The 26,622-nt window shown below is 44.1% G+C and overlaps 2 protein-coding genes across 10 annotated transcripts in view; both read right to left on the bottom strand.

Moving 5' to 3' along the window:
* Positions 1–385: 385 nt before the first annotated feature.
* Sh3d21 (SH3 domain containing 21) lies at positions 386–12,887 on the bottom strand. 8 transcript variants are annotated; one of them, XM_078025921.1, is made up of 17 exons: positions 12,713–12,887; positions 12,206–12,363; positions 12,061–12,124; positions 11,714–11,832; positions 11,415–11,505; positions 11,205–11,260; positions 11,070–11,115; positions 10,837–10,937; positions 10,634–10,720; positions 10,378–10,420; positions 2,500–2,535; positions 2,179–2,272; positions 2,034–2,086; positions 1,808–1,902; positions 782–1,650; positions 640–703; positions 386–570 (listed from the first exon to the last, which is right to left on the bottom strand). In XM_078025921.1, the coding sequence occupies exons 3-17, from the start codon at positions 12,107–12,109 to the stop codon at positions 499–501; spliced, it is 1,875 nt and encodes a 624-aa protein (XP_077882047.1). In that variant the 5' UTR covers positions 12,110–12,124; positions 12,206–12,363; positions 12,713–12,887; the 3' UTR covers positions 386–498. The 8 variants fall into 8 exon arrangements, with proteins under 8 accessions (XP_077882047.1, XP_040144315.1, XP_077882046.1 ...); XM_040288381.2 differs by lacking the exon at positions 12,713–12,887 and adding an exon at positions 12,541–12,699; XM_078025920.1 differs by lacking the exon at positions 12,713–12,887 and adding an exon at positions 12,541–12,699 and having other exon boundaries at positions 12,287–12,363.
* Positions 12,888–13,987: 1,100 nt separating this feature from the next.
* Positions 13,988–26,622, bottom strand: part of Thrap3 (thyroid hormone receptor associated protein 3) — a 57,027-nt gene continuing 44,392 nt past the window's right edge. For both annotated transcript variants that reach the window (XM_005317817.4, XM_005317818.4), the window contains 7 exons: positions 25,528–25,700; positions 24,587–24,698; positions 22,913–22,997; positions 20,887–21,074; positions 17,851–18,049; positions 17,280–17,423; positions 13,988–15,576 (listed from right to left, as the gene is read on the bottom strand). In XM_005317817.4, coding sequence (XP_005317874.1) covers positions 15,355–15,576; positions 17,280–17,423; positions 17,851–18,049; positions 20,887–21,074; positions 22,913–22,997; positions 24,587–24,698; positions 25,528–25,700 — 1,123 coding nt within the window. In that variant the 3' untranslated portion in view covers positions 13,988–15,354. The remainder of the gene's footprint in view (positions 15,577–17,279; positions 17,424–17,850; positions 18,050–20,886; positions 21,075–22,912; positions 22,998–24,586; positions 24,699–25,527; positions 25,701–26,622) is intronic.

The raw sequence follows: 26,622 nt of genomic DNA, 5'->3' as shown, positions 1-26,622 counted from the left end.
TAGACTGGATAGGTGACTCTCTGGGAGGTAGGTGGGAGTGGGAGGTTGGGGGAGGATGTCGGGCCCAGAGAGAAGAGCTTCTCAGCCCAACCTCCATGCACAGCTGGATTCCGGAATCCCAGCCCTCAGGCAGAACCCAACCCGCCCGGCCCCCTCTGCCCCCAGGTCTCGGGCTAGGGGTTGCCATAGGTAGGAGATGCCTTCCCCGCCCCCTACCATCCGGTGGATAAAAATAGCTGCGTTCAGGCCTTGGAAACGTAATGGGAGCCACATGTTGGCCAGATGTGCCCGGGAGAGACCGCCAGGAATGCGGAGGGCGGCGAGCCGAAAGACCCCGCCCACCACAGAGGCCCCGCCCCCACACAAATCAGGCAGGATCAGCGTGGCGTGTCTGGGGCTGTTTACTTTCTTGAGTTTTTAAAAACTGTATACAAGGGCGGGCTGGCCCGAGCCAGATGTACCCCCCAGGTCCTGCCGTGGCGCCTCTCAGGCCCAACCTCAGTGCGTCTGCGTCTGCGCGTGTTTGAAGCCCTGCTTCGGTGACTGTGGTCTGCTCTGCATCAGCTGAACCTAAACGGGAGAGGGAGTCAGGGCCCGCAGCGGTTACCACCTTCCCGCGGGAGTCTGCACCCCACTCACCTCTAGCAACCGGCGCTTCTCCCTCTCGCTCTTGAGCTCCTCCCAGATGTCAGTAATCTTCCCTCTGTGTACAGGAGGATCAGGTGAGGGGTCCTCAGACCCTTCCCTTCCTCCCCACACCGCCCAGCCCCTGTCCACTTACTCCAGCTGCAGCTCCAGCAGCCCCAGCAGCTCCCTTAGAGACCCCATCTCATCCTTTAGAGTCTTTACATCCACTTCATCATTCTTGCTTTCGGAAGAGTTTTGCCTCACTAGGAAATGGGGGTTGGGAGTCTCTTGGTCTGGAGTTGGCTCTACAGTGTGTGGGGCTTGGGGGTCAGGGTCTATCCCTTTAAAGAGCACCTGCTCTTTGGGAGCCACCTCTTCTGTCAGAGGCATCTCCTCCTCTTTTGGGGTGGGCTCTTCTTTCGCAGGTGCCTCCTTCAAGAAGGTTTTGGCCTTCTCCAGGGTCTGGGGCTTCGTAATGGCAGGCATAGACTTGGACGCATCCTGGAGTGGGGAGCTATCCCCATGTTTCATCATACAAAGGCAACTCTCTGAGGAGTCAGGCTGCAGGGGGCACTTCTCTGGCATGACAGCCTCCTCTTGGGATTGAGCCTCTGTGGCCACAAGGGATTTCTCCCTCTGCAAACTCTCCGGGGGAGAGAAGTGCTGGAATTTAGTATTGTCTCCAGGGGAGACTTCTGCAGAACACACCTGCTCTACGGTCAAGCTCTTTTCTAGGGCACAGGCCTCATCCACAGAAAAGACCTTTTCTGGAGTGGAAACCTTGTCCAGAGTCCGGGTCTTCTTTGGAATGCGGACCTTTTTGGAAGCCAGGATCTTCTCTGGGTTGGGGGCCTTATTCTCCAGAGTCAGGGTCTTCTCTGGAATGGGGACTTTGTCAGGAGCTAGGATCTTCTCTGGGCTGGTGGGCTTATGTGGAGGCTGGATCTTCTCTGGGGTGGCAGTCTTCTCTAGAGCAGAGGTCCTATTCACAGAGAGGGGCTTTGCCGGCCGGGGCTCTTCCTCCTGTGGCCATAGGGTGAGATCTCAGCCAAAGGCTGGATGCTGTGAAGGGTTGAGTCTGGTTCCCCTTTGTCTAGGATCCTTCACTCTTGCACACCACACCTCTGGGGCCCAGCTCTGCCCAGTATCTCCAGACTCTCCCATGTCTCCAGCCCCTTACCTGATTGGATTTGGGACGCTGCCGGGAAGCCTGGGTTTTGGAGTGCTTTCTGCCAGGTTGCCCAGGACCCCCACTGAGGAAGCTGTCCTTGGAACCTATCAGAGCAAAATCTCAGAAACCCAAGGCTACTCTGAGCCCTGATCTCTCCCCATTTCTGTACCTCAGTACAGCCACCCTTATCACTGTCCACCAGGTGTCCCCTCCACTGAAAGAAGGAAGTCCTTACCTGAGTCTCGGGAGGGGCGCTTCTGACTATCGCCAGTGGGTGTCCAAGATGTCCTGGAACATATCCCCATCAGGCCCTGGGATGCAGGTGGGAGGAACAGTCCCTCTGTACCTTTTTCCTTCCCCCAATCCCACGTGTTCCTTACTTGGCTTTGCTGGGCCCAGACGGAGCTGTCACCAGCTTCTTGATATTAGAGAGGGATGTTTTGGGCATCAACTTTCTTGGTTCCTTATTAAGAGCTGGGAGGAGAGAGCAGTGAAGCATGTGTTCATTGACTTGCCATCCATATGCTAGTCTGGCCCTGTCTGTGCTGTGTGCAGAGACTGTGGGCAGATGAGTCCCATCTGACTCTCAAGAAGGTGACCACTCTAACCCCTTCTTCCTCCCTGAGCTCCAGACACATGTTCAACTGCCCTCTCAATATTCCCACTTGGGGGCAGGGGTAGTTTCTTGGTAGAGTGCTTGCCTGGCATATGGGAGGCCAAGGGTTCAATCCCCAGAACTGCAAAAAATAAAATAAACAATATATAAATATAAATTTAAGTAAATTTTTAAAAATCCGATTTGAAGAGCCACTGGCATCACACACTTGACATCCAAAACCAAGCTCTTGCCTCCCACCTCTAAATCTGTTTCTTTCTCAGTGTCCACTGTTTTACCCATTTACCCACTTGCTCACGAGGAAATGAAGAGTCATCCTTGACTCCTTTTCCTTCTTTATGCTGCACATCCAAACCCTCAGCAGATCCTGTCTGCTCCACCATCAAAATACATCCCGAGGGCTGGGGTGGAGCTCAGTGGTGGAGCACTTGCTTCACTGGTACAAAGCCTTGGGTTCAGTCCCCAGCCCCACAGAAAAACAAAACATCCTGAGTCTGATTACTCCTTACTACTTGGAGGTTAGTCACTCCCAAAGGCACCTGGCCCATGACTCAGCCTCCATCCCCTGCCCACCGTGAGGCTCCTCCCACCATAGCTAGAATGGGCTTGGGGTCTACTGGGGAAACAGACATTAAGAAGTAGAAGTAAAATATTTCACATTCGAGAGTTATTGTTATTGACCAACAACAAGCAAAGGGACATTCGTTTTCCTGTTCTTTTTTTTTGAGATGGTGCTCACTATGTTGCCCAGGCAGGCCTCAAACTCCTGGTGGGCTCAGGTAATCTTCCCACTTTAGCCTCCTAAGGAGCTGTACTAGACTATAGGCATGCACCACTGAGCCTGCCTCACAATTTTTTTTTTTTTAAAACACATTAAGGATCCAACCCAAGGGCATTCTATCACTGAACCACACAGTAGCCCTTTTCAATTTTTTTTCCAGATTTTAATTTTTTTATTCTAATTTGTTATATATGACAGCAGAAAGCATGACAATCCATAATACACCTATAGAGCACATTTTTTCATATCTCTGGTTGTATAAGCCCTTTTAATTTTTAATATTATCAGTTATTTATTTATTTATTTATTTACTGGTACCAGGGATTGAACCCAGAGTGTTTAACCACTGAGCCACATCCCCAACCCTTTTCAGTTTTTATTTGAAACAGGGTCTCATTAATAACTGCTTAGGGCCTCACTCAGTTGCTGAGGTAGGGTTTCAATCGCAGTCCTCCGGCCTCAGCCTCCCTCACAGCTGAGATTATAGGCCTGTGCCACCATACCCAGCCCTTTTTAATTTTCAGACAAGCTCTCCCTAAGACATGGAGACTAGTCTTGGACTTGTGATCCTCCTACCTCTGCCTCCCATGTCATTGGGATTATAAGCATGTGCCACTACACCCAGCTTCACAACTATTTATTTTTGGTTTTAGGGATTGAACCCAAGGGCACTTTACCACTGAGCTCCATCCACAGCCATTTTACTTTTTATTTTGAGACAGGGTCTCACTAAATTGCTGAGACTGACCTCAAACTTGCAATCCTCTTGCCTTAGCCTGCAGAGTCACTGGGATTACAGGCATGTGCCTGCCACCACACCCAGCAGCTTCATAATTATTATTATTTTTTAATCTCTTTTTTTGTAGTTATAGATGGACAGGATGCTTTTTTTTTATTTATTTTTTATGGCGCTAAGGATCTAATCCAGTGCCTCACACATGCTAGGCAAGGACTCTGCCACTGTACTAAAGCCCCAGCGCTTCACATTATTTTTAAAAAGGTATAATAGAAGCCAGGCGTGATGGCACATGCCTGTAAATCCCAGTGGCTCAGGAGCCTGAGGCAGGAGGATCAAGAGTTCAAAGCCAGCCTGAGTAACTGTGAGGCAATAAGCAACTAGGTGACCCTGTCTCTAAATAAAATACAAAACAGGGCTGGGGGCTGGGGATGTGGCTCAAGCGGTAGGGCGCTCGCCTAGTGTGCATGCGGCCCGGGTTCGAACCTCAGCACCACGTACAAAGATGTTGTGTCCACTGAGAACTGAAAAATAAATATTGAAATTCTCTGTCTAAAAAAAAAAAAAAAAAACCAGGGCTGGGGATGTGGCTCAGTTTCAAGTGCCCCTGAGTTCAATCTCCAGCACCCCCCTCCCCCCCCAAAAAAAAAGAAAGAAAGAAAAAGAAAAAAAGAACTACATTATTAGAAATGAAAAAAGGAGGGTGCCCTAGTGACCCAATTGGTTAGTGTGCAGCACTTACACAAACTTGCAAAAAAGGCTGTAACTGCAGATTGTCACTTTGTCACTGAGATTAAAAGATTTTATAAAAGAATATTATAAGCAACTTCACACAAATAATTGGAAAACTCAGATTAAATGGATAATTTTACAAATACAACTTAGTTTAAACTGACTTTAAGATCTGGACACATGCCTATAATTCCAACTATGCAGAAGGCTATGACAGGAGGATCAAGTTGAAGATAAGCCTTACCTAATTAGTGAGACCTTGTCCCAAAATAAGAAACTAAAAGGACTGAGGCTGTATCTTAGTAGTAAAGCATCTCTTGGTTCAATTCCTAATATCACCAAAAAAAAAAAAAAAAAAAAAAACCCTGAGGGTCCAGGCATGCAGGAGCCCCTGGGTTCAATCTCTGGCACCACATAAAAATAAACAAATAAAATAAAGGTATTGTGCCCATCTACAACTAAAAAAAAAAAATTTAAAAAAGCTGATTGCCAAACTAATTCAAGAATTTTTTGCCTGCCTATTCTAAAACTTTTAAAGAAATTTAAGAAATAATTTAAAATCTTCCCATAATGTTAAAACAAAACAAAACAAAACCAAGTCCATATGAATTTACAGGCAAGTTTTATCACCTTTTAAGGAAAGATTCCTCTCTTATACGATCTACCAGAAAACTAAAGCAAAATCAGGGTACAGCTTGGTGGTAGAGTGGCTGCCTAGTCTGTGAGACCCTGGGTTTTATCCTGGGCACCATAAAAACAAAATGTGTACTCCTTACTTAGCTCATTCATGGGTCTAATATAATTGTTGATATTCAGATGAGGACAGTGAAAGTAAATACAAAAATATCTTTTTCTTTTTTATACTGGAGATTGAATCCAGAGGAGCTTAACCACTGAGCCAAATTCTCAGCATTTTTTGTTTTATTTTATTTTATTGAGACAGGGTCTTGCTAAATTGCTTAGGGCCTAAGTTACTGAGGCTGATCTTGAACTTGCAATCCTCCTGCCTAAGCCTCCCAAGTCACTGGGATTATAGGTCTGTACCACCATCTATGACTGGCCTAAATACTATTATGATCTTAAGAAAAATTGAGAAAGTATTTCAACGGTATATGAAAAGATAAGAAACACGGTATATGAAAAGATAAGAAACCATGACTTGTTAAAACAAAAAAAGAAAAAGAAAAAGAAACCATTACTAAATTGGATTTATTCTAAGAATGCAAGGGGATTCTATAGCCAGGCACTACTGGTAGCACACACCTGTAATCCCAGTGGTTTGGGAGGCTAAGGTAGGAGAATTGCAAGTTCAAAGCCAACCTCAGTAATTTTACAAGGGAATGATACAGCTCAGTCGTTAAGTGCCCCTGGGTTTAATTCCACTACCAAATAAATAAATAAAATAAAAAATATAAAAATTTTACAAATGTCATTCACCACCATTGACCACTGAAAGATTATAGGAGAAATCACACATAATAATTTTTCAAAAATCAGTAAATAATTTGGGAAAATTCAACATCCATTTTTCCTTCCCAGTGCTAGGGTTATAATCCAGGGTGTCACACATGCTGGGCAAATTCTCTACCATTGAGCTGCATCCTCAGACCTCAACACCCTTTTTCTTTTCCAATATTCATTTTTTTATTATAATTTTTTTTAGTTGCAGTTGGACACAATACCTTTGTTTTATTTTTATTTATTTTTATGCAGTGCTGAGGATCGAACCCAGCACCTTGCATGTGCTAGGCAAGTGCTCTACCACTGAGCCCTAACCCAAGCCCCTCAAATCCATTCTTAATAAAAAAATTGTATGTAAGGCTGGGTGTGGTGGCATATGCCAGTAATCCCAGCAGCTCAGGGGACTAAGGCAGAAGGACCTCAAGTTCAAGGCCAGCCTTGGCAATTTGGAGAGACCCTATCTCAAAATAAAAAATGGCTGGAGATATACAGTAGGTAAAGCACCCCAGTTCCATCCCTAGCCCTGGGGTAGGGGGAATCTACAGATAAATTATTGGAAATCAGAGTTCAGCATCATGGCTGGCTATAAAGTCAATATACAAAAATCAAGCCAGCCAGGTATAGCTACTCAGGAGGCTGAGGCAGGAGGATTGCAAGTTTGAGGACAGCCTCAGCAACTTTGCAAGACCCTCAGAAACTTAGAGAGACCCTGTTTCAAAAAAATAAAAAGGGCTGGGAATGTAGCTCTGGAGTAAAGTACCCTTGGGCTCAATTCCCAGTACCAAATCAAACCAAACATCAATGCCTTTCTATATTCCTGCAATAAAGAGAAGAATATCTAGCTTTTTAAAAGATAACAATAAAATCCCAAGAGTACATAGGAGTATATAGGAATAAACTTATAAAAACGGCAAGCTATTCACATGCAAAAAATAATAAATGCTAGAACAACTGATTGGCCATATAGGAAAAAGTAAAATTGGATCACTCAAATCAATGCTACATGGATAAAATCACTTAAATATAAAGAGCAACACTTAAAAAGTTTAAGAAAAGGCAGATGAATTTTTCATCTTAGAATAGGGATGGATTTACTTTTTCTTTTTGTCTGGGACTGGGGTTTGAAACCAAGGTCTCACCCATGCTGGGCAAGCCCTATAGTACTGAGCTGTATCTCCAGCCCAGGGAAGGATTTTCTTTTTTATACTGGGAATCTGGAGATTTATCTCCAGGGGCAGTTTACCACTGAGCTATATCAGCCCTTTTTTATTTTTATTTTCAGGCAGGGTCTTGCTAAGTTGTTGAGGTCTCACTAAATGGTCAAGGCTGACCTCAAACTTGCAAATCTCCTACCTCAGCCTCCCAAGTTGCTGGAGTTACAGGCATGTGCCCTTACCTGGCAAGATTAATATGTGTGACTACATTAACATTAAGAACTTGTGGGGGGGTCGGGCTGGCGTTGTGGCTCAGTGGTAGAGTGCTCACTAGCATGTGCAAGGCCCTGGGTTTGATCCTCAGCACCACATAAAAATAAATAAAGATATTGTGTCCAACCAAAAAAAAAAAAAACTTAGGGGGGAGGGCGCTGTGGATATAGTTCTGTGGAAGAGCAGTTGTCTATATGCACAAAGCCCTGGTTTCAATCCCTAGCATCACAAATGCTGCTGCTGCTGCTGCTGTTGATAATAGTAGTACTGCTCGTCATAATAATAACAATAATGAAGAATTAGGTTCGTAAACATTTTGTAGAAAATGAAGACAAGCCACAAACTGAGATAAAAACACTGGCAATATATATACCATAAAGAACTGATATTCAGAATATGTAAAGAACCCTTACACATTGTTAAATGTGTAACAAGGAAATGCAAATCCAGTTCATAATGAGATGCTACTTTGATTTACCAGATTCACAAAAATAATAAAATATTATAACACCAAAGTGTGGAAGAGGATGAAGATCCACAGGATCTTTCATACTGATTGACGGTGGAGTGTTAAAGAATACAATTATTTTGAAAATTAATTTGGTTTTATCTCATAAAAGTTTAAATTCATAGGGGATGGGGATGTGGCTTAGTGGCAGAGCACTTGCTTGAGGCCCTGGGTTCAATCCCAGTCACCTCAAAAGCTGAACCTTTACTTACCATAAAATCTAACAATCTCCCTTTTTTTAATATTTATTTTTGATTTGTACACAATACCTTTATGTTTTTTATTTATTTTTATGTGGTGCTGAGGATCCAACTCAGGGCCTCACACATGCTAGGCAAGCACTCTACCGCCGAGCCACAACTCTAACCCTAACAATCTTATTCCTAGGAGTATACCTGAGAGAAACTTTTTTTTTTTTTTTTGGGGGGGTACCAGGGATTGAACCCAGTAGCATTTAACTACTGAGCCACATCCCCAGCTCTTTTTTATATTTTATTTAGAGACAGGGCCTCACCAAGTTGCTCAGGGCCTTGCTAAATTGCTGAGGCTGGCTTTGAACTTGAGATCCTCCTGTCATAGCCTCCCAAGCCACTGGAATTAAAGGCATGCACCACCACACTCAGCCTCAGAGAAACTATCTTATCTGTAAACCATAAGATGGGCAAAAGAATATTCATGGCAGCACCATTTGTAATAGTTTTTTAAAAAACTAGAAATAGGGGCTGGGTAGATATAGCTCAGTTGGTGGAATGCCTGACTCCATGCACAAGGCTCTGGGCTCAATCCCTAGCACCACACACACAAACACACACACACACACACACACACACACACACAAAAAAAAAAAAAAAAAAAAGCTAGAAACAACTAAAACATCCAACATCAGGAAACCAGATACATAAACTGTGATAAATTCCCTGCAAAGAATATTATACATTATAGAAAATGTACATCTAGACTGGAGTTGTGGCTCAGTGTTGTGGCTCAATGGTAGCATGCGTGAGGCACGAGTTCAATCCCCAGCACCACATAAAAAAAATAAAATAAAATAAAGGTTTTGTGCTCAACTACAACTAAAAAAATTTTAAAAAAAAAGAAAGAAAATGCCAATCTACACACAACATGGATGAATATTAGAAACAATGTTAATTGAAAACACCCAAGTCACTGGGCACAATGGCACAAGCCTATAATCCCAGAAACTAGGGAGGCTGAAGAAGGAGGATCACAAGTTCAAGGCCAGCCTTACCAATTTAGGGAGGCCCTAAACAACTGAGTGAGACCCTATCTAAAAATTAAAAAAAGAAAGAAAAAAAGCTGAGGTTGTGCTCAGTGTCAGAGCACTTGTCTAGTATTTGTGAGGCACTGGGATGATTCTCAGCACTACATATAATTAAATGAATAAAAATGGAGGCCTAACAACAGCTAGAAAAAAAAAAAGGGAGGCTGAAGATGTAGCTTAATGATAGAGTGCTCCTGGGTTCAGTCCCTAGTAACAAACAAACAAAACAAAACAAAAAACACACTATCAACATATGCTACCATTTTTTAAACACTTTTTTGTAGTTGCAGATGGACAGCATACCTTTATTTTATTTATTTTTTAAAATGCAGTGTTTAGGCTCGAACCCAGTGTATTACATATGCTAGGCAAGCACTCTGCCACTAAGCAGCACCCCGAGCTCCATGCTACCATTTTTATAAAGCTCAAAAAGAAGCAAAAAGAAATTTACTTTTGGACATATTACTTATTATGAAACCTTAAAAACAAGAGAATCACAAACATAAAATTCAAGATAGTGGTTACCTCTGGGGTGGGAAAAAAATGGTAGAATAGGAAGGAGAAGAAACACACTAACTTATTGGCAATATTTTAGTGCCTGGGCTAGTGTGTGGGGTGCTCATTATTAAGTTTTATAACACACATGTTATGTATTATTTTTGGCATGTATCAAATATTATACTTCAAAGACAAAAAGACACACTCCTACACACGTACAAATCCACACAGAGCTATTCACTGACACACCTAAAAGACTCATGAACAGAGTCTCATGGACTCAAAGCACACATTCTTAGAGACTGTGATTACCACATTCTCAAGATTCAAAGAGAAACACTGACACACTAACATAAATAAACTGACCCACACATTGACTCACATACATTCCTACCAGACCTTTGACCTACAGGGAGAAAGTTCCTCTGGAGTACACTGGATCACTGGGAGACTGCAAATTGAATTTCTGGGCCTCTGGATTTGGATTGATGGATGTCCCAGAGCACATGCCCCAGTCCCAGACTCCTCAGGCACCAACCTGATTCCTGAGAGATCACTGTCCGTGGGATCAGCTTCTTGATCTAGACAGAGCAGCATCAGAATCAAAGAGGAGCCCCACCGGTCTATTCCACTCTCATTTGGGGTAACCATCCCAGTTGGGCCCAGGAAGTGTCACACCCTTTAGCTGTTTTTCAGGAAGCTTCATGCCCCTCTGTGTCCACTGAGTGCCATGACCCCCAACTTTGTCAAAATAGTTTGCCTCCTGCCACCCGGATGTCCAGCTCTGTACTCACTGGGGGTGGTGGGAGGACAAAGTTGTCTGGGAAAACGCCTCTTCTGCCTTCACACTCTCCTTCCCACCAGCCCTTATCCTCTGTGTTCTGAGAAAGAAACAGCATGGCGGGAAAATGAGCACCCACCTCCCTGCCCCCCAGGCTCCTTTCCTGGGTCTCAATGTCCCCTTCCCTGAGACCTCCCCTCCCCGTTCCTCTCACACCTTCTTCAGTACTTTCACCATGTCCCCCTTTCGCAGTGCCAATTCATCTGGGGCCTCAGGTTGGTAGTCAAACAGGACCCTGCAGATCTCAGGATGAAAGACTGAGGGAAGGTCAGTTCGATGTAGTCAACTCTCCCCCCTCAGTCAGCAGCTCCCTCCTCCATCAGCCTAGGAGGTTCCCCCTCCCCCAAGTCAGAGTGGCTTGGAGAGGGGGGCTCTGGCTGGGAGCTCACCTGTCTGCAGGTATTCTGGAGAGCTGTTACAGGCCTGGCTGTTCAGCTAGTGGGGTCAGAGGGGCAGAAAATGATGAGCCTCCTGCCCTTCCAAGAGTAACCCACCACCTCTGTGCACATTCTGAGCAAATTTACCTTGGGAGGCTGCTGGGATCCAGGGCTGATGGAAGACATGTCTGGGTTGCCAAGGCCTGGTGGGGGACAATAAAGTTAGGGAGGGTGAGAATTCAGTTAGGTCGGGGGAAGGGACCAAAGGGGTTACAGGGTCAGGATGTGTGGATCACAGGCTCATGCCACCAGGAGGGTCATTGGAGATTGCAATCTGATCACAGGGTGAGATCTCACTTGGGGGCCCATTGTCCAGCAACTCCACAAAGTTGGATGGGAAGGCTCCCAGCTGCCCGTTCTTCTTCCCCAGCCACCAGCCGTCCTCAATCTGGGGAGGGGGGGAGGATGCAGGGGTTCTGCCAAGTGTCTCTAGAAATCACCCTCCATTCAGCCGGAGGACCTGCTCCTGCCCCTGCTCCCTTACTTTTCCATCTCTGCACCCCTCATCATTCCCATCGCCCTCACCCTCACTTCACCCAAATTTCCTCACTCTTGCCCCATCATCTCTCCCAAACTCTCTTATCTCATTCCCTCACCTCCTTTATCATTTCGACAATCTCCCCAGCTTGCAGCTTCAGCTCGTCTGCCTGCTCCGGGCTGTAGTTGAAGTTCACTTTGCACCATCTTTGAGGGCCCCGAGATTTGGCGGGGTGACCTGGTTCGGACACGAAGAGGTTAGCCTGAGCAGGGTGCCCCAGTAAGCTGAGCTGGGGGGCGGATCACGCACAACGTTTAGTACCTTCTGGCCACGCCCTCAGGTGGAGCATTGTCCTTGGAACCAATCACAGGCCACAAATCGGCCCTACGGCCCCTCCCAGAGCCACGCCCGCCTCCATGCTGCGCCCGCAGCTCGCGCCCACCCGCCCACCCGCCCGGAGCTCACCTTGGCTGCGCGCGCAGCGCGGTCTCCGGGTCTCCCCGGCGTCCCGCATAGCCACTGGAATCTCCTGAGGACGAGGGCTGGCTTTAAGTTCTCGGGCGGCAAACACCGACAACCCCGCCCCAGCCCGCTCCCGACCCGGCCTCACCTGCACCAGGCGCTTGGGGAAGAGGCCACAACGGCCCCTCAGCTCTCCCAGCAACCAGCCCCTTCCTGGCCCCTCGCGCACCTGCCGGACGATGTCTCCGGGGGCCAAACTCAGCTCATCCTCCTTCTGCGCGTGGTATTCAGCCAGGACCAGGACCTCTGCAGATCAGGGCGCGGCTCAGAAAAGCCTCATGGAAGATAAACTGGCCCAGGCGGGCGCACCCCCAAACGAGTCCAAGGCTCGGGGTGGAGGTCAAGCGGGAGAATGGGGGTGATGTAGGCGTGCAGCGTCCCCCTTAGGTTGTACAGAAGGCCACCCAAACCCTCCGCACATACCCATGGCTTCCAGGGCTCCCAGACCCTAGCCCGTCCCGAAGGCGAGTACTGGCAGAGTGGGACGGGCTGCGAGACTGGAGCCTTGGAGGCGGAGACGCGAGCCGTAGGTCGGGCTCCAGATGCAGAGTGGGCGTGGGAGGGGGCGGCCTGGCTCAGCTGGTTCGGCCCCTACCAAGTAAGTACTCCAGGGTCTCTAGACTGCTGATGGGTCACAGCTCCTCCAGCTCTTTCCCGGCCACGCGAATTCTAGTCCTTCTCCTAGCTTTGACCGGGAAGCTCCCTCCCAGCATTTTACACAGCCTTCTCAGGGCCAACCTCTACTGGCTCCCAAGCTTTTAGCTGCAGGGCAAAAGATGGGGAGAGGCACATGAACAGGGTGGAGTCCGCCAGCGGAAAGCAACCACTCTAAACCGGACCCTGGATGGAGGAGAGGCTGCTCCAGTCCGGAAAGCTTATTTATAGCTCGCCTATTTCAAACCTCCGCCTTCCTGCAAGGTGCACTCTTCCCCGCCACCCCCTATGGAAGGAGAACGGAAGATCCCATGCTTCGGGCTGGGCTCTATTTGGGTTTCGAAAAAACTCCAGATACTCCCTTGAGGAAGACAAGAACATCTTTTATTAAGCATACGATCAAGCCCCAGAGCCGAGTGTAAAGGTTTGGGCCCACCTATAAACCAGCCCCTTGTGAGTCATCTTCCTGCACTGTGAGAAGGCCGAGTTGTTAACCCAGCCCTTGAATTCTGTCCCACCGAGGAAACAAATATTTAAGTCCTCGCTCGTGACATATCCGTCTCCCCAGATATAAAAACTGAACACCGGAGAAACGCCGCGGGGAACGTAGAAATCAAGCTTTAAAGGATAGAAACTGACTCCTTCAGGAGGAAGAAGGGGACCCAGAGTTGGTAACCAAATACGTGAGTGTCCTGCTCCTGTTATATATTTTAGATTTTCTTTGTTCACCTGCCCGACCCTGCATTGCCCCTTCCTCTCCTCATCCCACGAATGTGACCCGTGGGCCAAAAGGTGAGAGGCAAACGGGTGGGGGATGGGCCAGACAGCGGAGATTCTGTCAAGAAGGTGATAACCCAGGAGACAGTAATTAACAGGGCCTATAACTCCCTACAGGGAGGAACAATTCCTGGGGCAGGTTAAGGTAAGCCACTGGTAGGAGCTGCAGGAGGAAAGGACTTTGGATATTCAACATCTGATTTCCTTTCAACACTATAATGGGGGGAAAAAAATCTGGTTCTTCAGGTGTCCAAGGCACAGGATGAAGCAAAACCACCGGGATGGGAATATGGAGTTACTGCTGGGTGGAGAAATGTCACAATCTGGGTCCAACCCCCACAGGCTTCTTTTTTCTTTCAGGTTTGCTGAAACTATTGTGGGAGGTTATCTACCACCCCCAGGAACACACACACACAGGCAACAATGAACACAGTCCATGCACATCTGCCACTTCATTTATTGTTTTTATTTGCAGGAGGAGTTGAAACAAATTTTAAGGGTGTTTTTTCTTTTTCCCCTAAACATGAATCATTCAAGTAAAACCAACTTAACCATAGAAATGTAGCAAAGTAAGGGGAAAGTAGCACAATAACCCAAGAGGCAAAGGTTGGGGGGAAGAGGAGGGTGCAGTCCGCATATAACATATGCACAAATGCCATATGATTCACCTGCTCAGGACCGCCTCCCCAGAAGGCAAGAACAAGGACCCATTTTAAGAGGATGTTTTCCCCCCAAATATCTGACAATGTTTCAACTTAAAGCTTAAGGTTAAAAAGAGAAAAGGAAAAAAAAAAAAAAACCCAGAAAACACACAACCCCACAAACCACCCAGCCATAACCACCTTCCTTAATCGATCATAGGAGTTTCTTTTCATTTTATAAAAAGATTAATAAAAAATATTGAAAAAATTATTTTCTCATCTTATATTTGTAAAGATAGTAGAATTCAGAAGTTTCTTAGAAAACAGACCAGAAACTGCCCTCCAGTTTCCACCCGTTGCTGAGGACCAGCAGGACTAGAAAGTTTGGAATACTGGAGCTGCTGGTGGAAATGGGAAGCCCAGCCCAGCCCAGAAGAAATCAGAAAATATAGGAGCAAGGGTGCATGGGGAGTGGTTTAGAAGCAACTCCATGTGATACATGGCTGCGCAGAAAAGGGGAACACAAGGTGATCAGAAAGGCCTTAAACTCCTCCTTGACATACAAAACAGGTTTTTACAAAGATCCAAGCAGTTTGGTCCCAAACTGAGGTGAACACTTCAATGTTTATTCACATGCTTTGTTTTCTCTTTTTAAGAATCAAAAGTTGCCCAAATTAAATCTTTCTGCTAATATTACTACATATGCCTAAAAAAAAAAAAAAAAAAAGAAAAAAAGAAAAGACGTTCAAAATCAGGACGAGGGAGAAGAGACTGCAAATCATCAAATTAGTCCTCTCAGCTCCAAATGAAATTGAATTAAGAACAAAACTGTTGGGTTTCTAATAGGGAACAAACCAAAATCCAAGCATTGCTCTCCCTCCCGACCCCAGCCCCACCCTACACACCAACAACAAATGAAACACAGCTAAAGCCCAATGTGTTGTGTTCTGCTCCAGAGCTGGGCCTGACCCCAGGGCTCTGGAGGCCTCCTCTGTCCAGTGGGACGCTGCGCCAGGGATACTTTCTGCTGTAGGAGGATTCTTCATGGCTGGTGAGGTGGGGTGGGATTTTCAAAATCTTCACGGCTCCTCTCTATCTAGCTCCTCACCAGCCCTCTTCCCAGCGCCTCTCTCCCCTGGGCAAGGGCTCCTGTCAGAAGTGGCCCCTACTCAGTTGTGGGCTGTAAATTGTCCTTTTCTTCTCGGTTCTCTGTCCCACTCTCATCATCTTCAATTTCCCCTTCCTCCCCACTGAACTTGTCATGGGCCCATTTGGGGCTGGTACTGGATTTCCGGAACATGAACCGGCCCCGACCCCGGGGGAAGGCTCCTCGGCCCCGGCCCCGGCTCACCCACTTGTCACTGCCTTCACCTTCACGGTCATCATGCTGAAAGAAAAGAGAACTGCCATCAGCACCAGAACTCTTGCCTCTGCACCCACCCAATACAAACCTAGTCTTTTCATCCTTTTCTCCCTGACCCACTGCTACAAAAATGTTACTTCTTCAGATCCAAGAGAACGCCAGTGGGGTGCCTTAGGAATTCTCTCTGAGACAGTTTGAACACTATAATGACGATGACCATGACAAAACCTTCATCAAACACTGAAGATGTTGACATGCATTATCTCACTTAATCTTCACATCCATCTACCCTATCACTATCACACCTCCACTATGCAATGAGACAACAGGCTTAGAACTGTAACTCTATTATGTAGAGTTACGTAGTACACCATCTCTAAAAGTTTGAGTTTGAGAAAGTCAATCATACCAAAATGCGAAATGTTGTCAGAACCAGTTGTTAGCTAAGAAAGGAAGCACTTAGCATGAGCAAGGCCCTGGGCTTGACTGGTTGACAAATAAAACATTCTGAGGGCTGAGGCTGTAGCTCAGTGGCAGAGCACTTGCCTAGCACATGAGAGGCACTGGGTTTAGCACCACATAAAAATAAATAAAATAAATGCATGCTTAATTAAAAAAAAATTCTGAAACCAGAAGTTGTTACTTTATTTGCTCTATCACTTCCAAGAGTCTATTTATAAGGCCTGATGTCTCTGAAGGTCAGCTCAGCTAAAGCACCAACCTATTCTGTCCACAGATGGTTTCAGTGGCTGAAAATGCTCTTGCAGGTGGTATACAGGAAAGAGGGATTTCATATGACTTTTACTTTTTCCCCTTACAATACACTTTAGCACTTATCCTAGGCAATCCAACATTTCCCTAGAAATAGATTCAAAAGTCTTTTAGACTAGGCTCCACTTTGAGGATCCTAGCAGTCCTAGGAATGTGAAGATGGCCATGCACAGCCATCCACACAAAAACTGATTTCCAAGCTGTGTAACTGATAGGGCAAGGTCATGCCAGCCATTCTGATGGGTGATGGAGATCCAACTGCAAATTTCCCTTGGTTACAACACTAAGTCATACCTACTTGGATATGGGCCTGATGAGACAGAGGAAGGTCAAGAGAGCTCACTCACTGTCAGATAACACTGCCTAGCAAGGGCCCAAGGTGAGAGAGGCCCAGAAGAACAGGGAAATATAACCAATAGCTTAGATGAGAGAAGCATTTCATTTTGGAGACAGATTCTTTTCCTCAAAGAGATCATGAACTATTTTTCTGTCAATCTTGCACTGTAGAGTGACAGAAGCTAGGGATGACTGAGCAGTAAAGAAAAATTCACAGACTAAAAAAAGCAAGAGTGCGGCTGGGGATGTGGTTCAAGCGGTGGCGCGCTCGCCTGGCATGTGTGCGGCCCGAGTTCGATCCTCAGCAGCACATACAAAGATGTTGTGTCCGCCGAAAACTAAAAAATAAATATTAAAATTCATTCTCTCTCTTAAAAAAAAAAAAAAAGCAAGAGCAACAATGCTTGCTTCTTCTGGAATCTATAAACATCTATAATAAACCCTATGGAAACCAGGACTGACTGACCTCTCTAGAGAACAGCCATGTAAGTTTAGCACTACTGTGTTCTATGTTGGTGGACACATTTAATCGCAAGGTTACAGACCAACAAGGGCCTAGGAATCAGCTACTCTGTGTGTTAAAGCCCTGTGGCCTTTCATGGTTAGCCCCAGATACCTACCAAGTAATACTTCTTGCTTTTGGGTGTGTACTCTGGATCCCATTCCTCTTCCCGGTTTCTCTTTTGAAAATCATTGTTACTGTTGTTGTTATTGTTACCAGAGTAGCTGCCTCTACCCCAGCCTCTCCCTCTGGCTCGAAATTGCTGTGGCAATAAACAGAGGGGAAAGAACAAAGGTTCAAGTCAGGAATAAATTCCTGTACTCTATTCAAATACTATTGGCACAGAACAGACAGCTATCCTCCAGTCATGAGTGTGGTTCAACTGGTTTCTGGCCATTCCCTCTGCACATTCCAAGTCTATAGCCCAGAGGATACACATGGCCCAGGGCTCCCAGAAACAGAAGGATCCAAAGTAAGTGGGGGAAGTTCTGAAATGGGAAGCTATGGGGCTTTCTGACTGATTATGAACAGCAAAACTAAATGGAAAGCATGAGGAATTAGGTATGAAAACTAAAGAATCTGCGGTCTATAAACTGGATTGCTTCTATCAGAGATACAAAACTGGTATTCTGAAGAAACCTATTCAGAACTGGTGGGAGTCAGAGGCTCAGAGAAGGGGAAGGTCTTACAAAGGTTCCTCGAGCTCTGCCACCGCCTCTTTCACTTGGACCCACAAAGTCCTTGGTCCCCAGTCTTGATTTGTCAAAGCCTGTGGCACTCTCCTCTCGTTCCTCTGCCTCCTCAGGGTACTCTTCCGCTTTGTAGGAGTGAGATGACTGGGAGGAGGAGGAGGAAGACCTGGACCGGTCTCGTGCTCTCCGGTGCTTCCTATCAAGAGAAGAATTAGGAAATTGAGACTCTGGTCTTAAAAGCCTCATGGATGAGAAGCAAAAGGCAATCAAGGTGGATCTGTGACAAAGGACCTAAAGATGAATGGGTGTAAAGAACCAGCTCACCTACCTATCCAGGAAGCCTGCAGGATTCTGTCAGTCATATTCAGTAACACACCTATGTCTAAGTCTGTGATCAACATGTAACATACAGAAGGAACAAAACAGCCACAGCCTCTGGGTAGGCAGTCTAAGATACACGTGAATCACAGAGAAGGAAACTGCTGGTTGTGGTGGTGTATGCTTACAATTCTTAAGACTTAGGGGTTGAGAAGTTGAGGCAGGAGGATCCCAAGTTTGAGGTTAGTCTTAGCAACTCAGTTAAAAATTGAGAAAGGAAAAAAAAAAAAAAAGGAGGAAGGGAGGAGGCTGGTGATATAGCTCAGTGGTAAAGCACTCCTTGGTTCAATTCCTAGTACCACTAAAATAGAAATGGAAGTCAGCATTACAGAACCATGTATATCTGCTATTGTGCCAGAGGCTTCCTATACTACTACCTGTTGATGCTTTTTGTCACTTCTAGTTCTCATAGAAACACTAGTACTTGTCTCAAGTGGTGGCTCTAAAGATGAAATAAACAAGGTATCTAAACACTACATTAACATATCAAGAATTCAATAGAGGCAATATCATTCAGTATCACTCCCCTCATTTTCTTTGAGACAAGTGACAGAGCTGAGCAGAACCTGGATTCAAACCTAGCTCTCATTAATTATATGTCCAATTCCATATAACTACCTCCCACTGAGCTTAAATAGGTGTGCTTATATTAAGCCTAGGATCTGGAGGAATTCTTCCCAGAGTTATTTCCTTTCCCTTCCCTTCATCTGGGGGAAATTACAGACCAGGGCAAATTAGCTTAATACGATGAGTCACTGTCTATATACCAGAGGTTGGTGCCAGCCCTGCCAGCTGGTAGTAGAGAGGGTAGCAAATGCCTCTAAGGTGGCAAGAAAGAAGTTAGCCAATTGTCAGAAGCCCAATACTATCTGCTCTTTCCTCAGTCCTCCATTATGCAAAGCAGCTTGTCCTTTCCTGGTCTTTAAAAGAGAAGGTCTCTCGAACTAGTCAGACAGAGGAAGAAAGTTTAGAGCAGAAAAAGTCATCAGGGGAAAAGTTACAACAGGAGACTGCTAATTGTGCCCAGCTTATACTTACAAGGAGAAACCCAGGCTATTATCATAGAATTCTTAGGATTTGAATGTGTAACTATGACTCCACTAAAAATAATGTTGTTTCAAAATTTTTCCAAAATAACTCATAAAAGGCCCCAACTTTGAGTCCTAGAAGATTCTTATTAGAAACCTGGACAAGGCATTCTTCAGTTATATAAGAAATATTTTTTTGTTAAGCTGCAGGGTGATATGGTATGAGAACAGTGACTTAGCTTATCATTTCCCCCTTGCTCCAAACCACAGAATACCATGGTTCCAAAGCCTTGTTCAAGGGCACACTGCACGTGAAAAAGAATAATGTGTTCCAGGGATAGAAATCAGAATTAGTTCACTAGACCCCAACCCTGACACTTGTGGGCAGTGCTAAGGCCTGCTGTGTACCACTTCCTGTCTCCTTTATCTACAGGGAGCCCTGAAAGCTGGTAGGGCTCCTAACATAAATAACTGGGGAACACAAGACAAAGTGGAACCAAAGATCTGAGTTGTGATGTCAGCTGATATTTGTTTGATCCTAGACAAATCTGATCTTAGCTTAGGTTGTGTCTTTCAAAGAGCCAAATGGGCACTACACCAACTATTCAACTTATCTCAAAGAGCTGTTAGCAGGAAATGGGTTTTTAAAAATGCTTGCTAGTTCAAGTTCATAAACAGCAGGAAGGTTACTTTTTGTGGGAAGGTGAAGGGCTGCCACACCTCCTTTTATTTTTGTGGTACTGGGAATTGAACCCAGGGATGCTCTACCACTGCGCTACATCTCCATTCCCCATTTGTATTTTACGTCTTGAGACTGGGTCTCACTAAGTTGCTGAGGCTGAGCTTGAACTTGAAATCCTTCTGCCTCAGCCTCCCAAGACTCTGAGATCACAGGTATATGCCACTGTGCCCAGCAACTCTTCTCCTTTTAATGAGACATAGTCTAGAAAGCTTAGAACTCTCAAAAATGTAAATAGAAGGCTGGGGTGTAGCTCAGTGGTAGTATGCTTGCACAAGGCCCTGGATTTTATCCCTAGCATTACCAAAGAAAAAGAAAAAGAGAAAAAAAAAAAAAAGAAGAAGAAAGAAAAAAATGTCAATAGAAACGTCAAGACCTTGGTATGAATGTTACTTTACAAAGTTCAACAATGCCAACTTTGTTTAAGACATATTTGGAACACCTTTCTGGGAACCATCCATAGACTAGTTTAAAAAGCACTTAAGATCAACAATCCTGTCCTATCTAGTTTCACTGATTCTTTAACTAATGTTATTACTTGACAATTACTTTGAGCCATTTCTAAAATATACTCACTTCATTAAAATGTGCAGTGAGAAAGAACATGTTTAAAATAACTGCCAAAAGAATTCCCCAATGATTCTCCACACCATCCCTATAGGTAGATTAACAGGTTAATTCCTCTCACAAAGCCTTCATTGGAGAAGGATCACACCACTTTCATGTAGAAGTTCTGGTTTCAAGATATGGATGAAAGAACTGCTTAAGCTGTACTAATTTCTAACCCCAAACTCCTTTAGATCAAAGAGGTTGGGTATAAACAGCCCAAAGTGGACAGAGAAGAGAATCTGTTCAAGGGTCTGACTGGGGATAATGGGCTTCACGTACTTTTGCTTCTTTGATCCTTTATGAGTTTTCTCTGTTTTCTCAGTTGACCTTTCCCTGGAGTGGCTTGAGTCCCGGGAATCCACTGATTCTCTTGATTTACCTCGTTTAAGATCTCTCTCCTTATGTTTTTTACGACGCTCAATATCAAGGCGGAGATCAACAGGATCATCTTTGTATTTTCCTTCAGCCTGCCAAGAGAAGTCAGAATGAAGGTTTTTGGGATTCAGGACTGCCAACTCAACCACCCTCAAATGTGGTTTCTATTCCAATGGAGGTGTGCACAGGAAGCACCAAAAATGTAAGGCACCTCACCCAATCCAATCTTTTAAAACAATAAGGGTGGTAGCCTTTTTAAAATGTTATTTATGGATCTCATTGTTTCCTCTATGGCCCAGTAAAGACTTTGCCTAGTCTGCAAGTTGAGAAGGCAAAATCGGCTCTGGAAGGTTATTAGGCTGGCTCAGGCTTAGTCACCACTAACAGTAGAAATGCTCCCCCCCACACACACACACCCAGTAGTAGCCACCATGGTTTATCCTCTATGTGGAACTACCTCTGGGTACTAAGAACAAAGACAATGGGAGTTGTCAGCATCCTTCCAAAATGCTGAGTTATATTGAGAAATTTCTCTAGAGGTAACAAGCAAAAACTATAATGGAGAATTCATAAAATGGTGACAGCAGGTCAAAGTTTATTTAAAACAAAAAGTTTTTTGCTAAAGTCTCAGAAAGTTTAACCATCAGGGTAGGCTGTATATATGTGTGTGTGTGTGTAGTGTGTGAGTCCAGGAGCAACAGCAGCAATAATAGCACAAAGATCCAGAGCATCACAATAATGGCTTTCAACAATTCTTGGGAAATCAGCAAGGACAAAGATGTAAGATGGTTGTAGGGACATCATACACTAAGATTTGTCTCATGGAAGTAAATCCTCCCAAAGGAGAAGAAATGAGCAGTTCCTCTATATTAACATTTGCAAAACACTAAACTTTTTGATGAAATAATATTTAACTTTAATTAACAGCAGGAGTGTTAGGGATGTAGGTTTACTGTTTTGTCACTTTTGTTTCTGAGAGGAAATGGGGTCTCTGTAGCCTCCAAAGACAAGCCAAAGGACAGACAGCATCTTTAAGGAGCTGTCTTTTTGAAGCATGGAGGACGAGGTTTCTTCTGATGTCTCAGTTAGTGCCAAGCTGACTGGTACTTGGAGAAAGAGAGAGAGGATGGGAGAGAGAGAGGGGAAAAAAAAAGTACAAGAGTGCCTCTCAACACATTCAACCAGTAAGACAACTTTGACTGGAAACTCAATCAGTATTTTTTTAAAATAAGTACCGGCAGCATCTGAAATTTTGATCAATCATCTCTCATTTTAAATTTCAACTACAGATGTGAATGAAGGTCAATAAATATCAAGATTAAAAAAAACTTGATCTAGATATTTCACAGTAAAAGACTACATACAAATTTTAACCTTAGTAACAGTGTTACAAGCATATCATTGCAAATGTAGCTGGGCTATCAAGGTAATGTTTTGCTTTAAATTAACAGTAACTGACAGATGATAGATATGGTACAATGTTAGGAAAAAAAACTGGACCAGTTGTTGAAAACAATCTACTAAGTTAAGATATGAATATATTTTACTCTTCTCTGACATGCATGTCTTTCTGAAATCATGGTTGGAAATAGTGCATGTAGACAGTTGATTTGATAATACTTACAAGCAGAAAAATATCACAAAAAGTTTCTTCTCTCATCATGGGCACTTGTTCCAAAACGCCTCTCTTTTTTTTCTCAAGCTCACCTCAACAGACTCTGGGGTCATTTACCATATTCTAACCACTTCACAAAGGTTGTTGATACATTTAATAAAAATTAACCCTTTGTAGTTCATTTTTAGAATTATGCCCATCCTTAAAAGAAAAACACAAACTTAAGTAGAGAGTAATTTAAACAAACACATTTCTGTCAAGTTCATGCCCAACGCACTCATTTTGTTGGAATTACTGATCAAAGCAACAGTTCACCTTGTAGCCAGGTTCCCGGGGACTTTTCATTTCGTCATGAGCCAAACCATGTTTTCTGAATGTACTGGGGGAAATGTCTATCCTCCTAAAATTGAAAACACAAAAACAATACACTATAGTGCGAATATAGTACTGATAATCTAGTTCCTAAATTGGACAATGGATTCACAGACATTCCTCTGAATTATTGTTTCATAAATTACATATGTATTTGTGCATGTGCTGGTGAGGGTTCTGGGGATTGAACTCAAGAGCACTGTGCACTTTACAACTGAGCGACATCCAAGCCCCACTATGTTCTTTATATTCTTCCATAGGGAGATATAAGCACAGACCCATAAAGTTTCAAGTAAAACTCTCTTTAAGAAATCAACTTTGGGGCTGGGGATGTGGCTCAAGTGGTAGCTCGCTCGCCTGGCATGCGTGCGGCCCAGGTTCGATCCTCAGCACCACATACAAACAAAGATGTTTTGTCCGCCGAAAACTAAAAAATAAATATTAAAAAAAAAAAAAAAAAAATCAACTTTCTTCTTCTCTCCCAGTAGTGTGACAAGGCAGACTCACCTGTAGCCTTCCCTATAATCTCATCTACAAACCACCTGTGCTAACCTTAAAAAGTAGTTTTCATGATCCAAAATATAAGACTATTGTACAAATGTGGTCCTCCTAACTACTGAGTTGTATACCAGAAGAATTACAGATAAGACTGACTTTGTTTCCAAACAAAGTCTCTATTTGCTGAACAGATTCCCACAACCAAATGGGACTTCTTTCAATCAGCTGAGCTTATTTTTCCAAAAGAATCAATAGGTAAATACATGTATTTGCTTAAACAAAAACAAACAAAAGGGCTGGGGATGTGGCTCGAGCGGTAGCGCGCTCGCCTGGCATGCATGTGGCCCGGGTTCGATCCTCAGCACTACATACCAACAAAGATGTTGTGTCTGCCGAGAACTAAAAAATAAATATTAAAAATATTCTCTCTCTCTCTCTCTCTCTCTCCTCTCTCTCTCTTTAAAAAACAAAACAAAACAAAACAAAAAACCTAGTACTGACACCACAATCATCATAGTAATCTTGGGTCACCACCTGCCAGCTCCCCAAAACACAGGAGTTTACTTTTATCAAAAGAGCTGTCTTCCCGGGCTGGGGTTGTGGCTCAGCAGTGGAGCACTTGCCTAACACATGCAAGGACCTGTGTTCGATCCTCAGCACCACATAGAAATAAGTAAACAAAATAAAGGTATTGTGTCCAACTGTAACTAAAAAATAAGTATTAACAAAAAAAAAAAAAAAAAAGAGCTGTTTTCCATGGGCCCAAAGCAGAAGACTATAACCCTCAAAGTATGCATCTATCATTCTCAAATACAAATGCCCATGGCTATCCTACGGACTGGAGTATGCTACCCTAAATTTTACATTAAAGGTACATTAGGAGGGGCTGGGGATGTGGCTCAATCGATAGCGCGCTCGCCTGGCATGCGTGTGGCTCCGGTTCGATCCTCAGCACTACATACAAACAATGATGTTGTGTCCTCCAAAAAATAAAAATTAAATATTAAAAATTCTTTAAAAAAAAAAAAGGTACATTATGAGCAGAATTTAACAAGACAAATTTATCATCTAAAGAGAAGTCCTTTATTTTAACCTCTAGGCTAAGACTGAGGTCTTTACCTGTGTATCTCTGGGCTTTTCTTGTTTTTAGCAGCTTCCTGTTCAGTTCCTCTCTTTAGGTATTTAGTAAAGCGTTCATGCAATGTCATTCCAGAAGACCCAAAGTGATGCTCTGTTGAGATTCAAAGAAATGAGTGTTATGCTACCAAGGGTAGATACAATGTTCAAATCTTGCACAAACCTGCACCCAAGTAGTCAAATCCATACCCAAACACACTGAAAAGAAGAAGGAAAAATGGCTGGTCCAGACACAATCCAATGTTGGGCACACACATATACTGGGGAAAAAACAACAAAGAAAACCAGGATCTGGGCTGGGAATGTGGCTCAGGCGTTAGCGTGCTCGTCTGGCATGCGTGCGGCCCAGGTTCGATCCTCAGCACCACATACCAACAAAAATGTTGTGTCCACCGAGAACTAAGAAATAAATATTAAAAATTCTCTCTCTCCTCTCTTTAAAAAAAAAAAAAAAAGAAAAAAAGAAAACCAGGATCTGATGTCCCTTTAAGCACAGGACCAACTTCACTTTATATTTCAGATGAAGCCTATAACTAGCCCAACCCAGTTTCAATATCACTTCTCTTGGTCACTCCCTGACCAGCCCACCTCTATTTGCCCAAGGGATAACAGAATAATTGGGGGGAAGAAATTTGCACAAGGTCTGCAAAAGACTACCGGAAAAGACATTTTCCCCTATCATTCTAAAGTTTCAAAACATTTAAACTTCACGTTAAGGATTTTATCTATTATCATGATCATAGATTGCTAGTATTTCAAAATATTCATCTCTATAATAAAACAAAAACTACTTCCTGGTATAATTTTCTTTAAGCCAGCCCAAACCTCTCAGTGAGATAAAGAGTCCAAAGGTTCCTTTATTTGCAAACTTTTATCCTTCATACTATAGAAGAAGTCAACATGACAATGGGGTCTCGACTCACCTTTAACATGGTGAACAATGGTCACTATGTGCTGGGCAAATAATTCTGAGGGGCTACGCTGAGACTGAGCTGACTGTATGTGCTGGAAAATGGAACGAAATTCCTGCTCCTTTTTGTTGCTATGGACTAGATCCCGACAAAGCTTGCGTTCCTGAGCCAATAAGCCACTGGGTCTGAAAAACAAATACAGGGAGATTCAAGTAACAAGACATAATGTCAAAACATTTAAAACATAAAATATGCTTTTGGGGGGATACTAGAGTTTGAACCCAGGGGCACTTTACTAAGTTTTTTTTTTTGGGGGTACCAGAGATTGAACTCAGGGGCATCTAAACCCACATCCCCAGCCCTATTTTGTATTTTATTTAGAGACAGGGTCTGAGTTGATTAGTGCCTCGACACTGAGACTGGCTTTGTCTTGTTTATGATCCTCCTGCCTCAATCTCCCAAACACCCAGGATTACAGGTGTGTGCAACTGTACCTGGCTCCACAAAATTCTCTTTATCTACCCAAATTCAAAGTAACTTCAACACACTGTAACTATTGAAAAGAGTATCCAGGGTATTTCCTCTTTCCTCTCGGCACTGGGAATCTTCAAGTGATATGATATATTAAAGTTCAATGATCCTGTTTTGGAGGGGGCGTGTAACTGTTGGTTTTGACACACACAACAAACTAGAAGATTGTTAAAAGATGAACTAGTTTAGTGAGCCAAGGCCAGTCAGTGAGGTGTGTAAGAAAACCTACAGTAGTGGGAAGTGGCTGGAATGCTACACAAGCAAGTTTATACCTTGTTGGGGAGATTAGATCAGGTTACAACAGCCAGCTTGGGCCTCATCAGTGTCCTGAAGTTCAGCCCCTGCCTCTTCAACTCTAAACTGTCTATATGCTACTTGATGGTGGGGGGCTTATAGACTTTGGTGTGAAGTGGAAAAGTAAATCTTGGGTGCTTCATAGGCAACAGACATCAGAAACAGGATGGAGGGAACAGCCTGCCTAGGGGTGGGTGATACACAGAGAGCAAAAGAAAAAAGCACAGTGAACCTAGCGACCAAGAATGCCAGTCACTAGGGACTAGTATTGTTGCTAGGTGG

The sequence above is a fragment of the Ictidomys tridecemlineatus genome, chromosome 11 (genome assembly GCF_052094955.1).
Source record: "Ictidomys tridecemlineatus isolate mIctTri1 chromosome 11, mIctTri1.hap1, whole genome shotgun sequence".
NCBI lineage: Eukaryota > Metazoa > Chordata > Mammalia > Rodentia > Sciuridae > Ictidomys > Ictidomys tridecemlineatus.
Note: the sequence above shows the minus strand (reverse complement) of the source record. Positions and strands in the feature narration are given on the sequence as shown.

Coding starts and splice junctions, on each gene's coding strand:
- Sh3d21 (XM_040288381.2), bottom strand. Junction 11,261..11,414: donor GCTGGACAATGGGCCCCCAA/GTGAGATCTCAC, acceptor GTCCCCCACCAG/GCCTTGGCAACCCAGACATG. Junction 571..639: donor AGAAGCGCCGGTTGCTAGAG/GTGAGTGGGGTG, acceptor TCTCCCGTTTAG/GTTCAGCTGATGCAGAGCAG.